We start from the raw sequence: 17,178 nt of genomic DNA on the forward strand, positions 1-17,178 counted from the left end.
CTCTATTTTGAGGCTTTGGGTTAATGTCCTTAACGCAGGTTTTGTGGCTTCTTGGATTTTCTACATTATTTGTATTGCTAGATTTTTCTAAGCAAATATCTCCATTGGGACAAAATGTCCCTTTTAGATTTTTGTCTTTCAACATTTTCCTGAACTTCCGTAAGTAGACCTTCAGACATTTTGCGCTCACTAAACAGCTCTAAGCAAATATCTCCCTTCCGAGGCCCTTAAGGACAAAACGTCTAACGTTTTGGTAAAGAATTTAACTAGCTACAATTTTTTCGTTTAGACCTTTGATGCTGAATTCGGTCAGGGAAAAAAAATACAGGAGGTTATAATTATTTTCCAGAGAGACACAGTTTACTTTTTCAACATTATGGGACACCTTGTATATAAGACAAATTGCAACAATTTGAATGAAATAATAGCAACAGAAATCTGGGCAATATTCCAATGTAAATCTAGACGTATTTTATGAGTTCCTATGTAATATTAAACTGTTGATATTATAACTAAAAGATATCATTAATAGCTCGATGGAGTAGGCTTTTAGAAGTGAAAAAAATATTCATTTTTAGAGAGTTGATAACTCACAGGAACAATCTTTAGTCCAAAATTGTAGTAGTTATTTGAATGTTTTACGTCATGAATTGTACAAAAAAATCTGTTTATAAAATATGCGTATAATAATGTAAAAAAAATCCGGATATACTTAGAGTAATATTAGTCTGTGGACAATCAAGATTTTTTTTAGATTAAAATTAAATTAGCTGATGTGTCTGTGTGTAGCATAAACTGCATTTTAGATGGTCAAAAAATGTTACTTTTAATTTTACACTAATTTTAGTTTGTTTTTTTTTTTTGTTAGACTTTTTTTGTTTTATTATATTATATAGCAGTGGTTTAGGCAATAACATGTTGTACATAATTTTTTTAAATGCTTTCTTATGTTTTTGTTTCTTTTTTTGAACGCCCTGTATATGTTCAATCATTTTGGGTGTGACAGGAGGTAAAAAACATTTCAAGACAAGCCTTTTGTGTTGAAACTGACTGAATTTTTTTGGATTAAACACGTTTCGTGAAATTTATTTTCCAATCAGTCTACTCATTTGACCTATTTGCTTATAATGGACAGGTTGAACGTTTTTTTATGACCTACACTAATTCAGTAAAAATAAAAGAGGAAAAGTTTGACAAACTTTCGGAATACTCACTTTAGGTTAAAGAAAAAATAAAATCTACAAAGTAATTGTGCTAAACAATTACTAAATTAAAAGTGTGCGTAACAATCATGATCCGGGTTATAATCACCAACAATGAGGAATTGATACAGCTAAATAAATACCTAGACTAGACAAATAATTGCGTTACGGCACTTGTGCAATATCAATAATTAATGAATAGCACGTTTGAACTTTACAAGGATAAATTTGCTAAAATTGCATAGTTGAACAAGGTTTTTCTGGTTTCGTAGAAAGCGATTATTAATATCAACTTTCTTGGAATGAAACTGCATTTTACAAGTAAGTGTTCAAGAATAAAATTGTTGACGAGACCGCTTAAAAATTAATTACACCTAAAACAATGAAAGCTAAAAATAACTCGAAAAAGCACACTATGCCGTTATGACTCATTTTTAAAACCGATTTGGCCCCAGATTATGAAACATGTTTATGGGTTAAAATATGAACAAACAAGTTTATTTTAACTTCCTGGTAGAAAACCAGCAAACCAAGCCAAATAACCACCGCGAAAAAAACGCAGAACAATGTGTCAACGTGCAATTAACTTATTGATCGCAATTGCATTTATATGTTCGTCTCCACGTGTCTGCTGTGCTGAATAATTTCCCTATGGACTTTGTGGTATCTTTTTATTTGTGCCAAGTTTTGCTCTTCCAGGATGTCAATAGAACGCCAATAAATCTGTCTTTTAGCAGTCTACGTGACTCAAAAAGTTTAAAGGTAAAAGTGCATTAGTTGTCTACTATGCATTTTTAGGATTCAATTTTAATCTAATCAAAAGGCTTTTACTATATCCAATGATTGTTGGAACAATTTAGAACTGATAAGTTTTGTATTAGAAATTTTTTCAATCAAAATTTCTCGAATAGTTACTTTTTGTGTAAAAAACACCTTCAAAATTCTGTTCTTCATTTACTATTCTGTTTTAGTTGTTGGATGTCAAAGAGGTTCTACGAATTGATTTTTTGGAACTTCTGGTGTTTGGGAACTATGTTTTCTACACTTTTAGTATAACAGGACTAAAATTACTGAAATTATGATGTTTTGTAAGAGAATGACTCTGAAAAATTGTATTTGGCAACACAAAATCTGAAAAATTTAGCAAACTATGGGCGTAACAAGAAGAAGGGTTGAAAATGCAATGTTGTGCAATTTTCAGAATCAATTTATTTGGGTAATCTTTTTTCATACTTTTATTGAAACAAAGTACTTTCCAAAAATCATGGAAAATACTACAAAATGAGCTAAAACTCGTTCATCTTTTTTCCAAAAAATTAAAAAAATCAAAGTGTTTTTTTGTGCGTAAATTAACACTCTCAAACCGTTTTTACTTCTGCATTTTTGGGGTATGGCATTAATTAACAAACAATTTAGAGACAAATCAAGGTTTGTTTGTACTTTTTCCGGGAAAATATCAATTGCTATAATTACATGATAATGAGACCAATTCACACAGACAAAGAATAGAAAAGAGTTATTGCAAAAGAATGTCGATATTACATAAATTTATTGGAGAACGTTGGAGATTTCGCAATTTTTTTGAGCTTTTAACACCGCAGGTGTGCGGAATACGAAATTAAGGTTAGACTGTGAGGGAATTCAGTGAATGTGCGCTAGATGAAGGCATATAGTGGTCAATTGGTTACTTTTATAGCGAGTGTTCAAGTTTTTTTTAATGGTAAACCACTAATTGCAATCGTCTGGGCTGAATAAGGATGTGGGATTCTGAGTTTGCAGGACAGTAAGCCAACCGTTAGTTGTCTGGGAAAATCTAGCAAAGCACTGATAACAAGTTATCTTTATTACACCGAGTGGCTGAATGTTTATTACGTTTTAAAAATCACACAAATATCGATTTTAACTCCACGTGTCTCCTCCTAAAACGACCTTGGAAGGAAAAGGATAAAACAGAAAAGGGATAGGGCAAACGTGTACGACGTAATTCGAGCAAGGTTAGCCAAATCTAATAACATTGAACTAAAAGCTTTAGACTGTGACCAATCACGTGACTTAAACATTCCCTAAATTCGATAAAAACTTGGCTAATTAACTAAATTGTATTGAATTGGAAACATTTTCCTTGACCGCAAAAATTAAAGGTTGACGAACTTTGTAACCATTTTTCGTTGTCATACACAAACGATGATTGACGTGTCCGCCTCTCCCGAAAACTCCTAATAAAAATAGAGCAGCAACGAAATTACTTAAATTAGATTGGTTGTGTGTTTTACTTGAATAATACCTTATACTCAATATTTTCCTCTGCTTTAACCACCTTAATCAAATAGTTATTGTAAACTTAGCCCGCAGCATCTAAGAAAAATGTTGTAACAATTCCTGAGCGGTTTAAATTTAGTTTAATACACTTAAATACAGTGGGGCCTTAATTCTTTGATCATAATAAATTTTCCTGGTAATTTAGTGCTTTTGAGACCGAAACTGCCCAGATCAGAAAAGTGAAGTTAATGCGACTGTTTTAAACGTTGAATTAATCGTTTATTAAAATTTTAAATAACATTGTGTAATAGAACTGTATTTGCTTTAGCTAAAGTGCAATATTTAATTGTTTCTATATTTTTCTACTCAATAGAAATGTAAAAAAAACATATAACAAAACTTGGTTCTACAAAGTTTATGAATAAATAAACCATAAGAGAACTAAACACGATAAGAAATCTTAAATAAAATCTAATGTAAAAACAGTACTAATAGTAATACTAATTAGTAGAAAATCAATATTTTTTACTTTGACAAAATCTGAAATCAGTAAAGTGAATGGATTTGAAAATAATAAATATTTTAATAAATTAGTTTTGTTCTAGAATTATACGCTTGTCTTCCTGAATCATTCTATACGTAAAAACATGTTTACTATTTTGTGTTGTGTGCTTGCTTTGCATATTTAATTTTTTTCACATATAAACGTTAAATTTATGCGCTATAACGGCAATCAATTATCAGCAGTATTGGTCAGGCAAAGTCCCTTTATTAAATACAAACGGTTGCTCGACATATGTTTCGGGCACATAATTACCCATCTTCAGGAGCTAGAAGGTTCTAAAGTCTACATAATGTACTACACATAAATGATGGTGTCGGTTTCAGGAACGTAGGGGTTTAAAATTAAAAAAATTGTGGCAAGTATTCTTTCTCATCATTTTTAAAAACTAGTGTTGTCAAAGTCCAACAACTTATGAATCAATGCCAGATATGTCCCAAGAGCAATTTCATTTATAACCCATCAGATTTACTAAGAACTATTTTTAGGGGTTCAGCAATATTTCTCTTAAAGCGTAACAAATTGTCTTAAGCAATAGCAATATTGCAAGTGTAATATACGTGATAAATTTGACAATAAGTGTTATAATTTCAAAACTCCAGCACCTCGCAAATCCCTCAACTCAATTGGAGGGTCTCTAGTTTGAGCGCATAAAAAATTATTGGTTAGGCAATTTGAACCTTATCAATACAACTAGAAAGTTTAAATTTCCATAAAACCTTCATTCTGTTTACTACAAATTTCACATAAACACACAAATATTCCTAGGACATTAATTTATCTTTGATTTGGGATTACCTAAGGAAATTTCCATAAGAGGTTGTTTTGATGAAAATATTTTTTCTACGAGCGTGTTAACATTCTTGCGATATTTTTGTTTCCCGCACTAGTGCCAAATGAAATTACTTTCCCGCACTAGGGTGGAAAAATTAAATTATGTTAATTTAGGTTTCGTGTACTATAAAGTTACAAAAAGCCAATAATAGTTAATTTATTAATATTAGTAACAATCTATTAGAGTTTTATTTTTCTACTTAATATTTTTAATGTACTGTTATATTTTAGTTACATACATAATATGAATATGTATAAAAGAACAATATTGCTAAATTCACTATTATTACAAATTTATTTTTGAATTTTAATTTATCATTTATTTTCAATTATTGGATCGTAGAAAAAATGATGTTCCTATCACGTGCAGAAAGCAACTTCAGTCAGCGTGAGGGAAAATGACACATTCCTCACTTGTTAGGAAAATAACTATTCTTGCTGATTATCAGTGTGAAACAAGCCGGAAAATTGGACACTTTATTGGAAATCGTTTGACCTTTGGTTAAGTTGTGGATACGTGACGCAAGTTCACTGTTTTTAATGGTTTTAATAAAAATGACCCTTTAACACGCAAAAGTCACACTCTGAGTCATATACAATAAATGATAATTATTGTGAGTTGTTCTTGGACCAGAATCAACCGAGTTTTTGGCGATGTACAAGAAACTTGGCACGTTTTAATCAACTTAAATTCAATCAATTAGTCACCATTTTCACGTTCAATATTTTGAAATGTGCAGCACCGAATACAAATTAACCATCAGCATCAAAAATGATTATCAAAACGCTTTTATTATTATTCCAACCATATGTTTGCCGTTTCCAAGCGGTCTGGCTTATAATTTTTAGATAAACAAATAATAAGTTAGATAACTGTGTTTTTACGTGTGTTGAGCAGTTTATTGATATTTTAACATCGCATATGTACAATGAACCGAGTTGTTTGTTCTGTTGTTTTCCCATAACAAATTCATTCATGTTTGAATTAAACAAGACCATTACACGTGCTTAAGTGTACGTTTGAAGACTAAAAGACCTTCCATGTGCGAATCAGCAAATAATGTAATAAAAAGCCCATCGGAAATATCAAGTAGAAAGAATTTCAAAGTCAGCACGAGTCGCCTTGTATTTACCAGGCTGGATGAAGATGTTTACATGGACGTTTTCAATGTTTCTACACCTTATTTGACTTTGGAAATGTCGACTCTGATAACAGTGATAGAACAAATAAACATACTAAACTACAAGGTCGCAAGCAGCTTCACTGATTGCTAGCTACAAATTACATAGTTGCAAAATTTATTATTGGTGCCAAAATGTTTAGCAAGTTTTCTCGAGAAAAGCCTGATGAATGATTAGTACAGTTGCAGGAAATACATTTATTTCAAAATCTACATATGGAAATATAATTAAGCACTTTAGAGGACAACCCTATAAAAGAAATTAAAGTGATTGAAATCCTTTACAATAAACAATATTAAACGTTTGAAATTCGTTTTTGCCACAATAATTGTCTAACATACAGAAATAACGAAATACAGAGAATAAGCGGAACCATAATTCAAGACTACGTCGTAGCTACTCAGCCAACATTTCCCTAAAGTTTGTGGACACTATCCAAACATTAAAAAATAATGTTTCTCATATATTAGTCTGACTTAAAAGCAGTTTGATTAATTGCACCATTGGGACGACAAATTAGAACCAAAAAACTTCAGTCAGAGTAATTGTGCATTTTTGTTACTAGTTGACAACTTTCATATATCCTTAAAGAAAAAATATATAACGGGCAAGAAGATCATGAACTAAACGTAAAATCTACGTTAAATTAGGGAAAAGTTGCCAAATTTAATACCGAAACTTCCACTGGAAAACTTTTGTTTCCTCAAAATGTCAAGAAACATTGTTTTTTAGCTAGAAAATCTGAAATAACCATATCGCACTACTCCTCAATTCGGCTTTGTTAAGTAGTTTTTATAGGTAAAATAGGTCAAATTTTAATTTGCTATTTCAATTTAATATTTTTTTCATTATTTTCTGAACAATTTTGAATCACCATTTACTTTAATTCTTAATAACTGGATTATATGAATAGTTTCTAAGCATTGAGTTTGAGAGACTCTAAAATTAACTAAATATTTTTGACTTCTTTCATAAGTTTCAGAAAAACTTGTGCTTTTGCACACAGCAGGTATGAACTCTTCTTTTATGTCGTCCAAAGGCTAACAATATCAAGAACAATACCAATTGTTATAGTAATGTAAATAATCTCTGTATAATATTTCTTTGTTTTGCTAATGCTCAAAACATTGGTTGAACCTTCAGGAAATTAACATTTTTTTAAATTCGTAGAAAACGCTGGGATTATACAATTACTCACTAAAAATACAATGGTTAGGTTAGATTAGAATTGACTAAAAGTACCATTATGACCCAAAAACGTAGAAAAAGAATATTTTTGAAAAATGTCTCACTTAGATTTTTTGTGATTATGCTACTTAAATTTGCTATTTTCAAAATTTTCTTTTTGGGACATTCAACATTTGATTTTGGCATTTTTTTGATAACTGGCATTTTCAAAGTTTTTCACAGTTTTACACTGTCTCTATTGTAATTTTTTGAATTATTAAGTAAAATTTGATATTATCTTGTATACTTTTCTTTTTCTCAGGTTAGGTTAAGTTTAAATTAGAACTACTGTTTTTTTAAATACTTTTATAATAAAAAAAAAATCAAAATATATAAAAACGGCGTTTTGTCTTAATTAAGTTTTCTCCAACATCTACAGAGTGGTCCAAATTGATTCTAGGATACTTAAAGGGTAGAAAGAACATACAAAAAAAACACCAAAGTGCCATTATATGTTGAAAAATTATCCTCTTTCGGAGCAAGTATATGCCCCAGGAAAAAAGTTTTTTCATCTTAATTAACAAACTCATATGAAATTTAGCATGCTTGTTCATCATTTTGAAGTAATATGATTTTTTATGTACTTTTCACAGTTGAATGCTACAATCAATTTGGATCACCCTGTATAAGTAAGATGTGAAGTTTTAAAAAATAAAAGTTTTACAATCCACAATTTTCAGTGTAGTAATGAAGAAAGCAAGTAATTTCTTATATTTGTATGCAATTTAAACATCCTGCACTGCACAGTCTCATGTTTTTCCACAAAGTGCATTGCAAGTTTGTTGATGACTAATTGAATTAGAAAAAGTGTGCCAAGAACTGTTTTTGGCTAAGTAATCCACAAATTTCAATAAAGTAACGAAAAAAGCAAGTAATTTACTATATTTGTGAGTAATTTGAACATCCAGTCTAGTCACAGTATTTTGTTTTTCCAAAAAGTGTTTTGCATGACAATTTGGTTTGGAAGAAGTGTGCTGGAAACAGTTTTCTGTTAAGCAATCCACACATTTTAGTGTAGTAATGAAGAAAGCAAGTAATTTACTGAGTAATTGAACATCCAGACTAATTACAATCTCTTGTTTCTTTACAAAGTATTTGGAAAATAATTATGTTTGTGGTTGTTAAATTGTAACCAGTGTGCAGGAAACAGTTTTTTAGGCTAAGTTATCCACAATTTTTAGTGTAATAATGAAGAAAGCAAGTAATTTACTGAATAATTGAACATCCAGTCTAATCATAATTTCTTGTTTCTTTACAAAGTGTTTGGAAAATAATTGTTTGTGGTTGTTAAATTGTAATAGAACCAGTGTGTAGGAAACAGTTTTTTAGGCTAAGTAATCCACAATTTCCAGTGCTGTAATGAACAAAGCAAGTAATTTACTATATTTATGAGTAATTTGAACATCCAGTCTAGTCACAGTATTTTGTTTTTCCAAAAAGTGTTTTGCATGACAATTTGATTTGGAAGACGTGTGCTGGAAACAGTTTTCTGCTAAGTAATCCACAACTTTTAAGTGTAGTACAAGCAAATCTTTATCTTCACTAAATAGGCTATGATATGGAATTTCAATAGAAAAAAACCAAACATGACCACCCAACTAAAAAGCTTTCCTTTTTTTTCCATTCGTTTCTCGCAGTTATAACGTATTCAAACGGCAAAGGTTGAAATCGTGACCACGATTGATGACGTAACTGCCACCGTTTCCTGCCACATTCTATTCACTACACTCCGTTTCCTATCTTTGATCTGGTGTTAAATCTTAAATCTGTTTACATGTTCCTTAATATAAATTAAGCAAGTGCGGATGGAAATGCTTTTCTTCCCGTTGAATTTCCTCTGCGTGCTCTAATTAGTCGAGCGTTTCCACCACGTTGGTTATAAAGATCTTTGCGTGTTGGAGATACCTTTATTTGTCCCCCAATCGTCATCATCATGGTTCAATTTTAGCAATGATGTCATTGTTTGACTGGTTTGCGGTCTGCATTAAAAAGGAAGTGGATCAATATACGGGTGGTGGCGATCAGTAAACACGGATTTTTCGTGGGCCATCAGAACAAACATATTTTGCAACCTACTTGTAAATTATTGTAATTCACTCTGATTATTATTAACAAAGCAGCTTATTATTTTAACGTCCCACACAGTCGAGAAGTGCTGAAATTTTTATTATCAACAACAATAAATAGCAAGCTGGTTAAGTTTCCAGATTCGGGATCCAAACATCCTTGGGTGTGGTCACGGTCAAAGACGTAAATTTAGAACGCGTTCGAAAAGTTAGGAAACGATCCTCGAACGTAGTGTGAATGAGATTTATTACACTATTTTTTTAAATAGTAATAATAATAACCTTAGCTCGTGTGTCATTGGACTTGTTTGTGATGCTAGTTTAGTTAACCAAGGGCGCAGACAAATTTGAATTTATTTGTTTGTTTTGTTTTTTCTTTTGTTCTAATGAAGTGGGATTTCTTCAACTTATGATAAATATGACGTGGCAATTTCATCAAACAACCAGCTGTCTGCTTATTAAGTAAATAACAACATGAGCAATCAGCTTGTATGGTTGAAATTAAATGTAAAGTTTAGGAAAAAAATTGTTATATTCTAAAGCATTTTGTGAGCTTGCCAAATTTGGCCCTTTTGATCTTTTTACACAAAAAAAGTCATAAGAGCCTTTTTTTAAAAAAAAATACAGAATTTGAAGCCGGCAACCACAAAATATCAAAGAAAATTTTGAGAACTACACCATTTACATATGTAATTTAGAAAGCATGTGATGGATTTTAGAAATATCATTTGTATTTCGGAAACGGTACATTCAATATTTAAATAAGAACTTTGATTTTAGAACTTGCAAATTGTATTTTAGAATAGTTTCTTTCAATTTCAGAAAAAATCAGTTGGATTTTTGACTTTTTTGTATTTGTAATTTGGAAAATTAAAGTTGTATATCAGAAATCATTTGTGAAAGGTAATTGTGCTGTCATTGTTACAAAGTTATTAAAAGTTTTAGCAAATGAAGATATGCCAGTTTGGATGTAAATTTTGTATTCATTGACAAAGTTATTCTTGTTGGCGTTTTGTAACTCGTAATTGTTACTACATATAGAACAATTCGCTGATATTAAATTAAAAAAATGGACTAATAAACACACAGAAACATAATAAAATTCTGAAATTGAAATAACTTTTTTCAAAATACACGTGACAAATTCTGAAATTAAAATAACTAATATCCAACAGACCTTTTCTGAAATACAAGAGACTAATCTGAAATCCAACTCACGCTTTCTAAAATCAAATTTACGATACTGAAATACAATTTTTAAGTTCTGAGATTATATTTTCTAAAATCCAAGTGATATTTTCTAAACTACCTGTGTAAATGGTGTAATCTAAGACTTAAGCAAATTTCAATATGACGTCACAGTTAATGTACAACAAGTGCAGTATCGTCTGCGTATTAATGCTCTAAAAACCATGGTATATCGTGGAAGTTATGTAATAAAAAAGCTTGGAAAATGGGGATTTAGCTAGTAGGATTTACTCTTGTCTTGCTCAATTTCTTGGCATGTTTCTAGCCAGTTGTACTGATCTATTAGTGTTAGTTAAATAGTGATCTATTAGTGTTAGTAGTGTTATTATAAATAAAAATTGTATATTTAGTGGTTCATAAGAGATCAAAATTAAGGTAAACACAAGGATTACGAGATGTTGAAACGAAATCGGATTAGTGTACATAAATTTTCCTAGGCAGACTTGGTGGAATTAGTTAATTAACAAAAAAACAAGAGCATTATTTAGGCATTTTCTGCCATCACTTTGTCTATTCTGGTTTTCCTATTAAGTTTATGTACTTGACTGAAGTAGATTATTTGATTAACTTTTAAAATAACAATGGAATTTTAAACTACCAATGTTACATATTATACATGGTAGCAGCAGATAAATAACTTTTCATAATAACACAGCTATGAAGTTTACTTTACTATTTCTTCAATTTCACAACAATATAACAAGCAAATTGTGTTTAATATACAAGGTTTTCCAAATGTAGTTAAAAGGCAAAGCTGTTGAAGGTGTATGATCAGATAATGCAAAATACTAGTATCAGAGTTCTAATAAAGCAAAACTATTGCTGTTATAACAAATTATTGATTATTAATCTAGAAAAAAATATATAAAATAGACTACGCAGGAAAACTGACTGATTAAAATGCATTAACACGTGTTTCTCCAAAATTGGCATCTTTAATCCAAAATAACGCGTCAACGATTAAAACAACAAAGTCAAAATAACAATTAAAATTTATTAAGTTGTTATGTGTTTTGTCGTTTGCAAGCGAATATTTTATTATTAGGTTAAGTTTAATTTTCACTGTTTCGTTTTTTATTCACTCTGGTGTTTTTTGGATCTTTTCCTGACTGAGTATTTTGTAATAAAGCTGCATCAATAAATATTATCAAAAACTTAATTCAAAATTAAACACTTTACAAAAAACGGTTTTTACACCAATAAAATTGAGTTTGCTTCTTTCCTTCATTGTGTTATTTTTTAATTTCGTTATTTTTGTTTTAAGTTTTTTTTTAAATGTCTGCAGTATCTATTTCCTTTATTAAGAACAATAGGGATTGTAATATTATTATAATATCTCATTCTTCCTGTATCTAATTTTTTAAACATCAGTAATTGTTTGTTTGTTTGCACTTTGTGTTATGTGCCACTTTGCGTACGTTCTATGTTATGTTTTTAATTTTTTTTTTGGTTGTTGACCATCAAGTTTAATCTACATATAAATTCCATTAAGTAAATTTTTTTCGCATCTCATCTGTCAATTTATGTTAATTACCAATTATTTAATGGGTAACTTGGCAACATATACTCCACAACAATTCCATTAAAACCTGATAATTTTAATTATCTTGGATGTTGTAACAACAAGCAAATCATAATTATTTCTTTAAAATAATATTTAAAATAAACATTTTATTATGTAATAATTATTAGATATACAAAATTTTAATAAGAAAAACACAACATTGAACTTTTACCCATCAAATTATCAGATTTTTTTTGTTAGTCAAACTGACACAATTTTTCCCAAAAACAAAATTACCTTTGCGTCGTCCAAAAGGTCCTAAAAATGCATTGTTTTTTCCTACAATATTATCGTCGATATACTTGATCAACTTGTTAACGTCGTCACTTTTTTTCACTAAATTGTTTACGGAACCGCTTTTGAGACGGGGCGTGCGGATCGGATAATCTTCCGGAAAAGTGTACAATTTTCGGTTCCCGTAGGACTTTCTGATGGTGGTGGTGGTGGTCATCTTACCATTGTCGTACGCGACAAACCCTGTACGCAAAGCCCGCCCGATTTTTGCCGGCAAAAATTACGTGTGTGCAACTAACCAGTGCCGTAACAGCAGCGTAACAAAGGCCACGGTTGCCCCACAAATTATAAGTAAGCAAATAAACACTGCTGATCGGCTGATCGCGGTTTGCTGCTGGTACGTTGCAGGAAGGTAACGCGCCAGCGCGAAAGCTCCTAGCAGGGTAATCGATTGAGGTACATTTTCATGTTGCCAGATTTATTTGTGCTTTTTCACAAAATTTACAGACAAAAGCTCCATTCACAACGTTGTCTTAATGTTCTGAGCTATCCAACACTTCTGACGTGTATGGCAAAAATCAAATTTATTTGTCACACTCAAAACATCTTTGTTACGTCATTCCATTTTAATTTTGTTTATGCCATATCGTACCTGTCATCAATAGGGTCATATTCCAGTAAGTAATCCTATTGAAACAGGGTTACGTTATATTAACATTTTTTTTTTTGTGCACGCAAATTAAAAAAAAAATAGTTAATGGAAGCTTATAGAAAATCAGGCATTTGTACTTAATACTAATAAGTAATTGTAAATATTGATTAGAAATAAGATTGTAAATAACTAAAAATCTGTAAACATAGGCAGAAAGACCACGTGTGGTCGATAGCCTTTTTTTCGTATGAAAAAATAAAGATTGTGTATCTATCTATCTACTAATAAGTAGCATTTAAGTAACCGCCAACATGGGATTAGAGACATTTACTACAAAATTGATGCTCTCACAGCAACGCTCAGAAAATTTGTATGGTTTGACAACCCAGCTCAGATTTAAGCAGCTTGCACACTTATGGAGAGTGTAATTTTATCAATGGTATGCAACTCTCAATACTTCTATTCCTCTGTTCAACAAATTTTTCTAGATTTTGTATGGCCGCAAAAATTGAGGAATATTGGAAGTTGATTTCTAACAATGTTATACCTGTATTCACCATCTCGTCGGATAATTGAGTTATTGTTCAAAGGCACAAAACCAGACCAACCCAACTTAAAACTGTGAAAATTGACTTAAGCAGCTTAAAAATGTGTTTCTAGCCAGTTTTCATAGTTTCCGGTCAAAATGGAAAACTTTAGTCTTGTAAATTGACATAGAAACCAGTAAATTGACTTGAGAATGGTGAGAATTGACTTGCTTAACAATTGTCTTTGTAACCAGTTTTTAGACAAACTAAACGTCTTATTTAGTCCTGCAAATTGACTTGAAACTGTGAAAATTGACTTGTAGACATAAAAAAACTACTTTTTCTACAATTTTGACTACAAATTCAAACATTTAAACCTTGAAAACTGATTTGGACACCGAAAAGTGACTGGACCAATGAAGTGACATCCGAAGCCTAAAATTAGCATTTAAAGTAAGTTTTCGTAATTTGAAGACAAAAAAGGCTTAAAAATATCATTTCAGCTTTGTCACTATTAAATTGACTTCTAGACACCTCAGTGTTAAAAATTCGAGCATTTTTTAAAAATCTAGACTGTTTTTAGCCTGAAAAATCGAATTTCAAAAATATTCTCACTAAGTATTTGACTGATTAGGCCTGAAAGCCAGTTTGTACACTGTCCATAGTGTTAAAAATGATGCTTCTTCACGAAGTATCACTCATTGGTGCAAAAAATTGGAGCCATTTCTAAGATATTATTACTGTTTTTAGTGCTTTAAGACGGAAAAATCTAGTTTAAGACTATTCATAATAGAAAAAGTCAAGTTCAATAATGAAAGTAAAAAATATTGGCACTAAATGCCACGATATGTCTTGAAAACTAATTTTTGAAAATTAATTAGTCAGAAAAATTAATTTCAATTTTTACCATCTTAGTTTTTGATGTACTATCGAAAGGTGAATTATTCACACTTAAAACTGGACCACCCTGTACAGAGTGTCTTAATTTAATAAGACACTATAACTTAATTTATTAGAGTATACTTTTAATTATATTAAAATAAAAAGCTATTAGCGGATTAAGAAGCTATTCAATTTAGGTTTACTTTTGAAAATCAATAAGGGATGAAAATTGAAACCTTAAATTGAATAATTTTTGTGAAAGATTCGCGGTAAATAACTAATTATAAACAGAATAACTGAATACTTATTATTACTAATTGTATAATTATGTTAAATAAATACGCATACTAAACATTAAAACAATAATGAAATTTAATGGTAACCATTGACATATCTACTAAACGACCTTATTACCTCTATGATTTTCAAAGATGACGTTTGAAGTATAGTTGATCCATTGTTTCTTAACATCTGTCTATCTCTGTCTGCTGGCTGTGCATTAAAGTGCGAAGCAAACTGGTCTCGCCCACTAGTTAAAACTGTCAAAACAGTCAATCAAAAATTATAACCTCAATCTGGAACTTAACCTAACAAATTTCTTTATTTTTATTCCTAATTTTGCCCAATTTTCAGTAATAATTTATTTAACAGGCTTATAGAAATAGTAGAAAATAGTACATAACAATGAATCAGGCAGACGTCTCGAAGTTGGTATCTCGCTTGCGTATCCCTAATCCACCAAGACTGAAGAAGTTCAGGAGTCCTGCAGGTCCCGAAGGTAGATTGGATATTCTAAGGAAAACTGTTACTGGATTAATAAAACACGAACGAATTGAGTTAAATTATGCCAGGGCTTTTGAGGCTCGACTATATGCAGAAAGGGTAAGATTTACAAAATATATTATAAATCAAATATAGTCAAAGACAATAAGCAGTGCTCTTCCCTCGGCTCTTCCACATGCAATTCCTGAAGTTTGTTATATCTTATAAGTAATTTTGCCTATTATTGACTGCCAGTTCTTACAATGAATCAGTAGTAACAAAGTTTAAACTTTAAAGGGAGACTACATTTTATTATTTGTTATAAGTTATGCACCCTGTAATTAAATTAATATAAAATTGCCTTTTCTATTTGTTTTTAAATGTGAATTAAACAGTCTCTAACCGAAAAAAAATATTGCTTTGTAATAAGCAAATAATTAATGATTAATATCTGTACAGATCCACTTAGGTGGGTAAGTGTAAAGTAAAATTGTAGTGGTGCTTTCCACTTAGTTTTCTAAGTAACATGGAAAAAAGGCAAAATAATTATGAAAACAATTGTATTCAAAGCAACAGAAACAGCTCAGCAAGATATTTACTCTTGACACATTTTCAATACCCAACTGAATTTTTGAAAAATGTTTTAATTGTGTTTTCAAAGATCATAAGTCACCATATTGAATTTGAGCTGTAACTCTGTTACCTAAATGAAGAAAATTCTGAAAATTTTAGGTTAGAAGCTACTAAGACACTAAGACCACTGACTAATTACCCTTAACTTCAAAATTCTCAAAAACAAACTGAATTTTTGAAAAATGTTTGATTTTTTTAGAATGGTTTTTTCAAAGATCATAAGTTACCATAATGCTTTTGAGCTGAAACTCTGTTACCTTAAGAAGAAAAATTCAGAAAAAATTAGGTTAGAAGCTACCAAGGCCACTGACTAACTGCCCTTAATTTGAAGATTTTCAATACCAAACTGAATTTTTCATAATTGTGTTTCCAACTTATATTATGAAAACAGAACTTTGACTAACCAGAAACTGTATTTGTCTGGCTGAATAACTTGTGTTTTAGTGGATCTTACACTATTTTCTACTTGCTAGCAAGTAGTTCAAAAAATTTGTGGCTAAAACATCATATGAGAGTATAATTTGGTTGGTTTGTTGCTTACTCTATCAGTGCTTGCGTAGTATTTGATACTAATTGTGGTGTAAATTTCTAGCTTATTTCTGATGCAATAAGATATGGAGACTGTCACAAATCCACTATGGAAATGGCTGATTATTGGTTGGTCGAAAAGCAATTAGTTCACAAACTATTTAAAGTACTAGTGCCTAGATTTGAAAATTACAATGTTGCATATACTAAAATGTTTCGTGTTCCCAAACCAACTCCAGGTAATTTACTGATATTTGGCGAAGGTTTGATACAGTGTAAGCTGGATGTATTTTTTAGATTTTCGCTTTGACAGAGCTGTGCTTGAGCTTAGAGGAAATCCCTTTCCTTCTCTGTTACCTGATAACACCTCAAATAGGAATTTAATTCAGAACGTGTTGCTGGACGAGGCTAGGAAAGCTTACAGAGCTAAAAAATACGCGGAAATTGCTGCTAGAATTGACTCAGCAAACTTTTCTGTAATAGATGAATCTGAAGAAACTGAGAAAAAACCTGAGACTACTGATCCTAAGAGCAGTGATGAAGTGAAATAAATTTATATTAAATAAATTCGTAAAATTTCGTTTTTTTCTGTGAAACCACTCAAAAAAAACTCCCATTTCCCGACATTGGTTCATTACTGACGCTGCAGCAATTTACCAACTAAATAAACTTAGACAGCTTCGGTAATTAAGTTTACAATGGCCGTTCATCGAATCGCAGTCAATAGTGTAAACAACAAATCTCGTTTATTTCTGTGGTTTTTATGACTGTTGAAATACCTTTTGCTGTAATGGACAGTTGTTACTACTAACCTCG

General features: G+C 30.8%; 2 protein-coding genes across 2 annotated transcripts in view; one reads left to right on the plus strand and one right to left on the minus strand.

Moving 5' to 3' along the window:
* The window catches only part of LOC145735988 (uncharacterized), a 28,266-nt gene extending 15,497 nt beyond the window's left edge, over positions 1-12,769 (minus strand). The window contains exon 1 of the mRNA XM_081990188.1: positions 12,382-12,769. Coding sequence (XP_081846314.1) covers positions 12,382-12,595 — 214 coding nt within the window. The 5' untranslated portion in view covers positions 12,596-12,769. The remainder of the gene's footprint in view (positions 1-12,381) is intronic.
* A 2,237-nt stretch (positions 12,770-15,006) lies between these two features.
* Positions 15,007-16,942, plus strand: mRpL17 (mitochondrial ribosomal protein L17). Its single transcript, XM_081988957.1, has 3 exons — positions 15,007-15,321; positions 16,427-16,601; positions 16,660-16,942. Exons 1-3 carry the CDS (start codon positions 15,124-15,126, stop codon positions 16,911-16,913), a joined length of 627 nt encoding a protein of 208 aa, XP_081845083.1. The 5' UTR covers positions 15,007-15,123; the 3' UTR covers positions 16,914-16,942.
* Positions 16,943-17,178: the final 236 nt, after the last annotated feature.

The sequence above is a fragment of the Ips typographus genome, linkage group LG11 (assembly GCF_016097725.1).
Source record: "Ips typographus isolate SLU linkage group LG11, UJ_Ityp_2.0, whole genome shotgun sequence".
Taxonomy (NCBI): domain Eukaryota; kingdom Metazoa; phylum Arthropoda; class Insecta; order Coleoptera; family Curculionidae; genus Ips; species Ips typographus.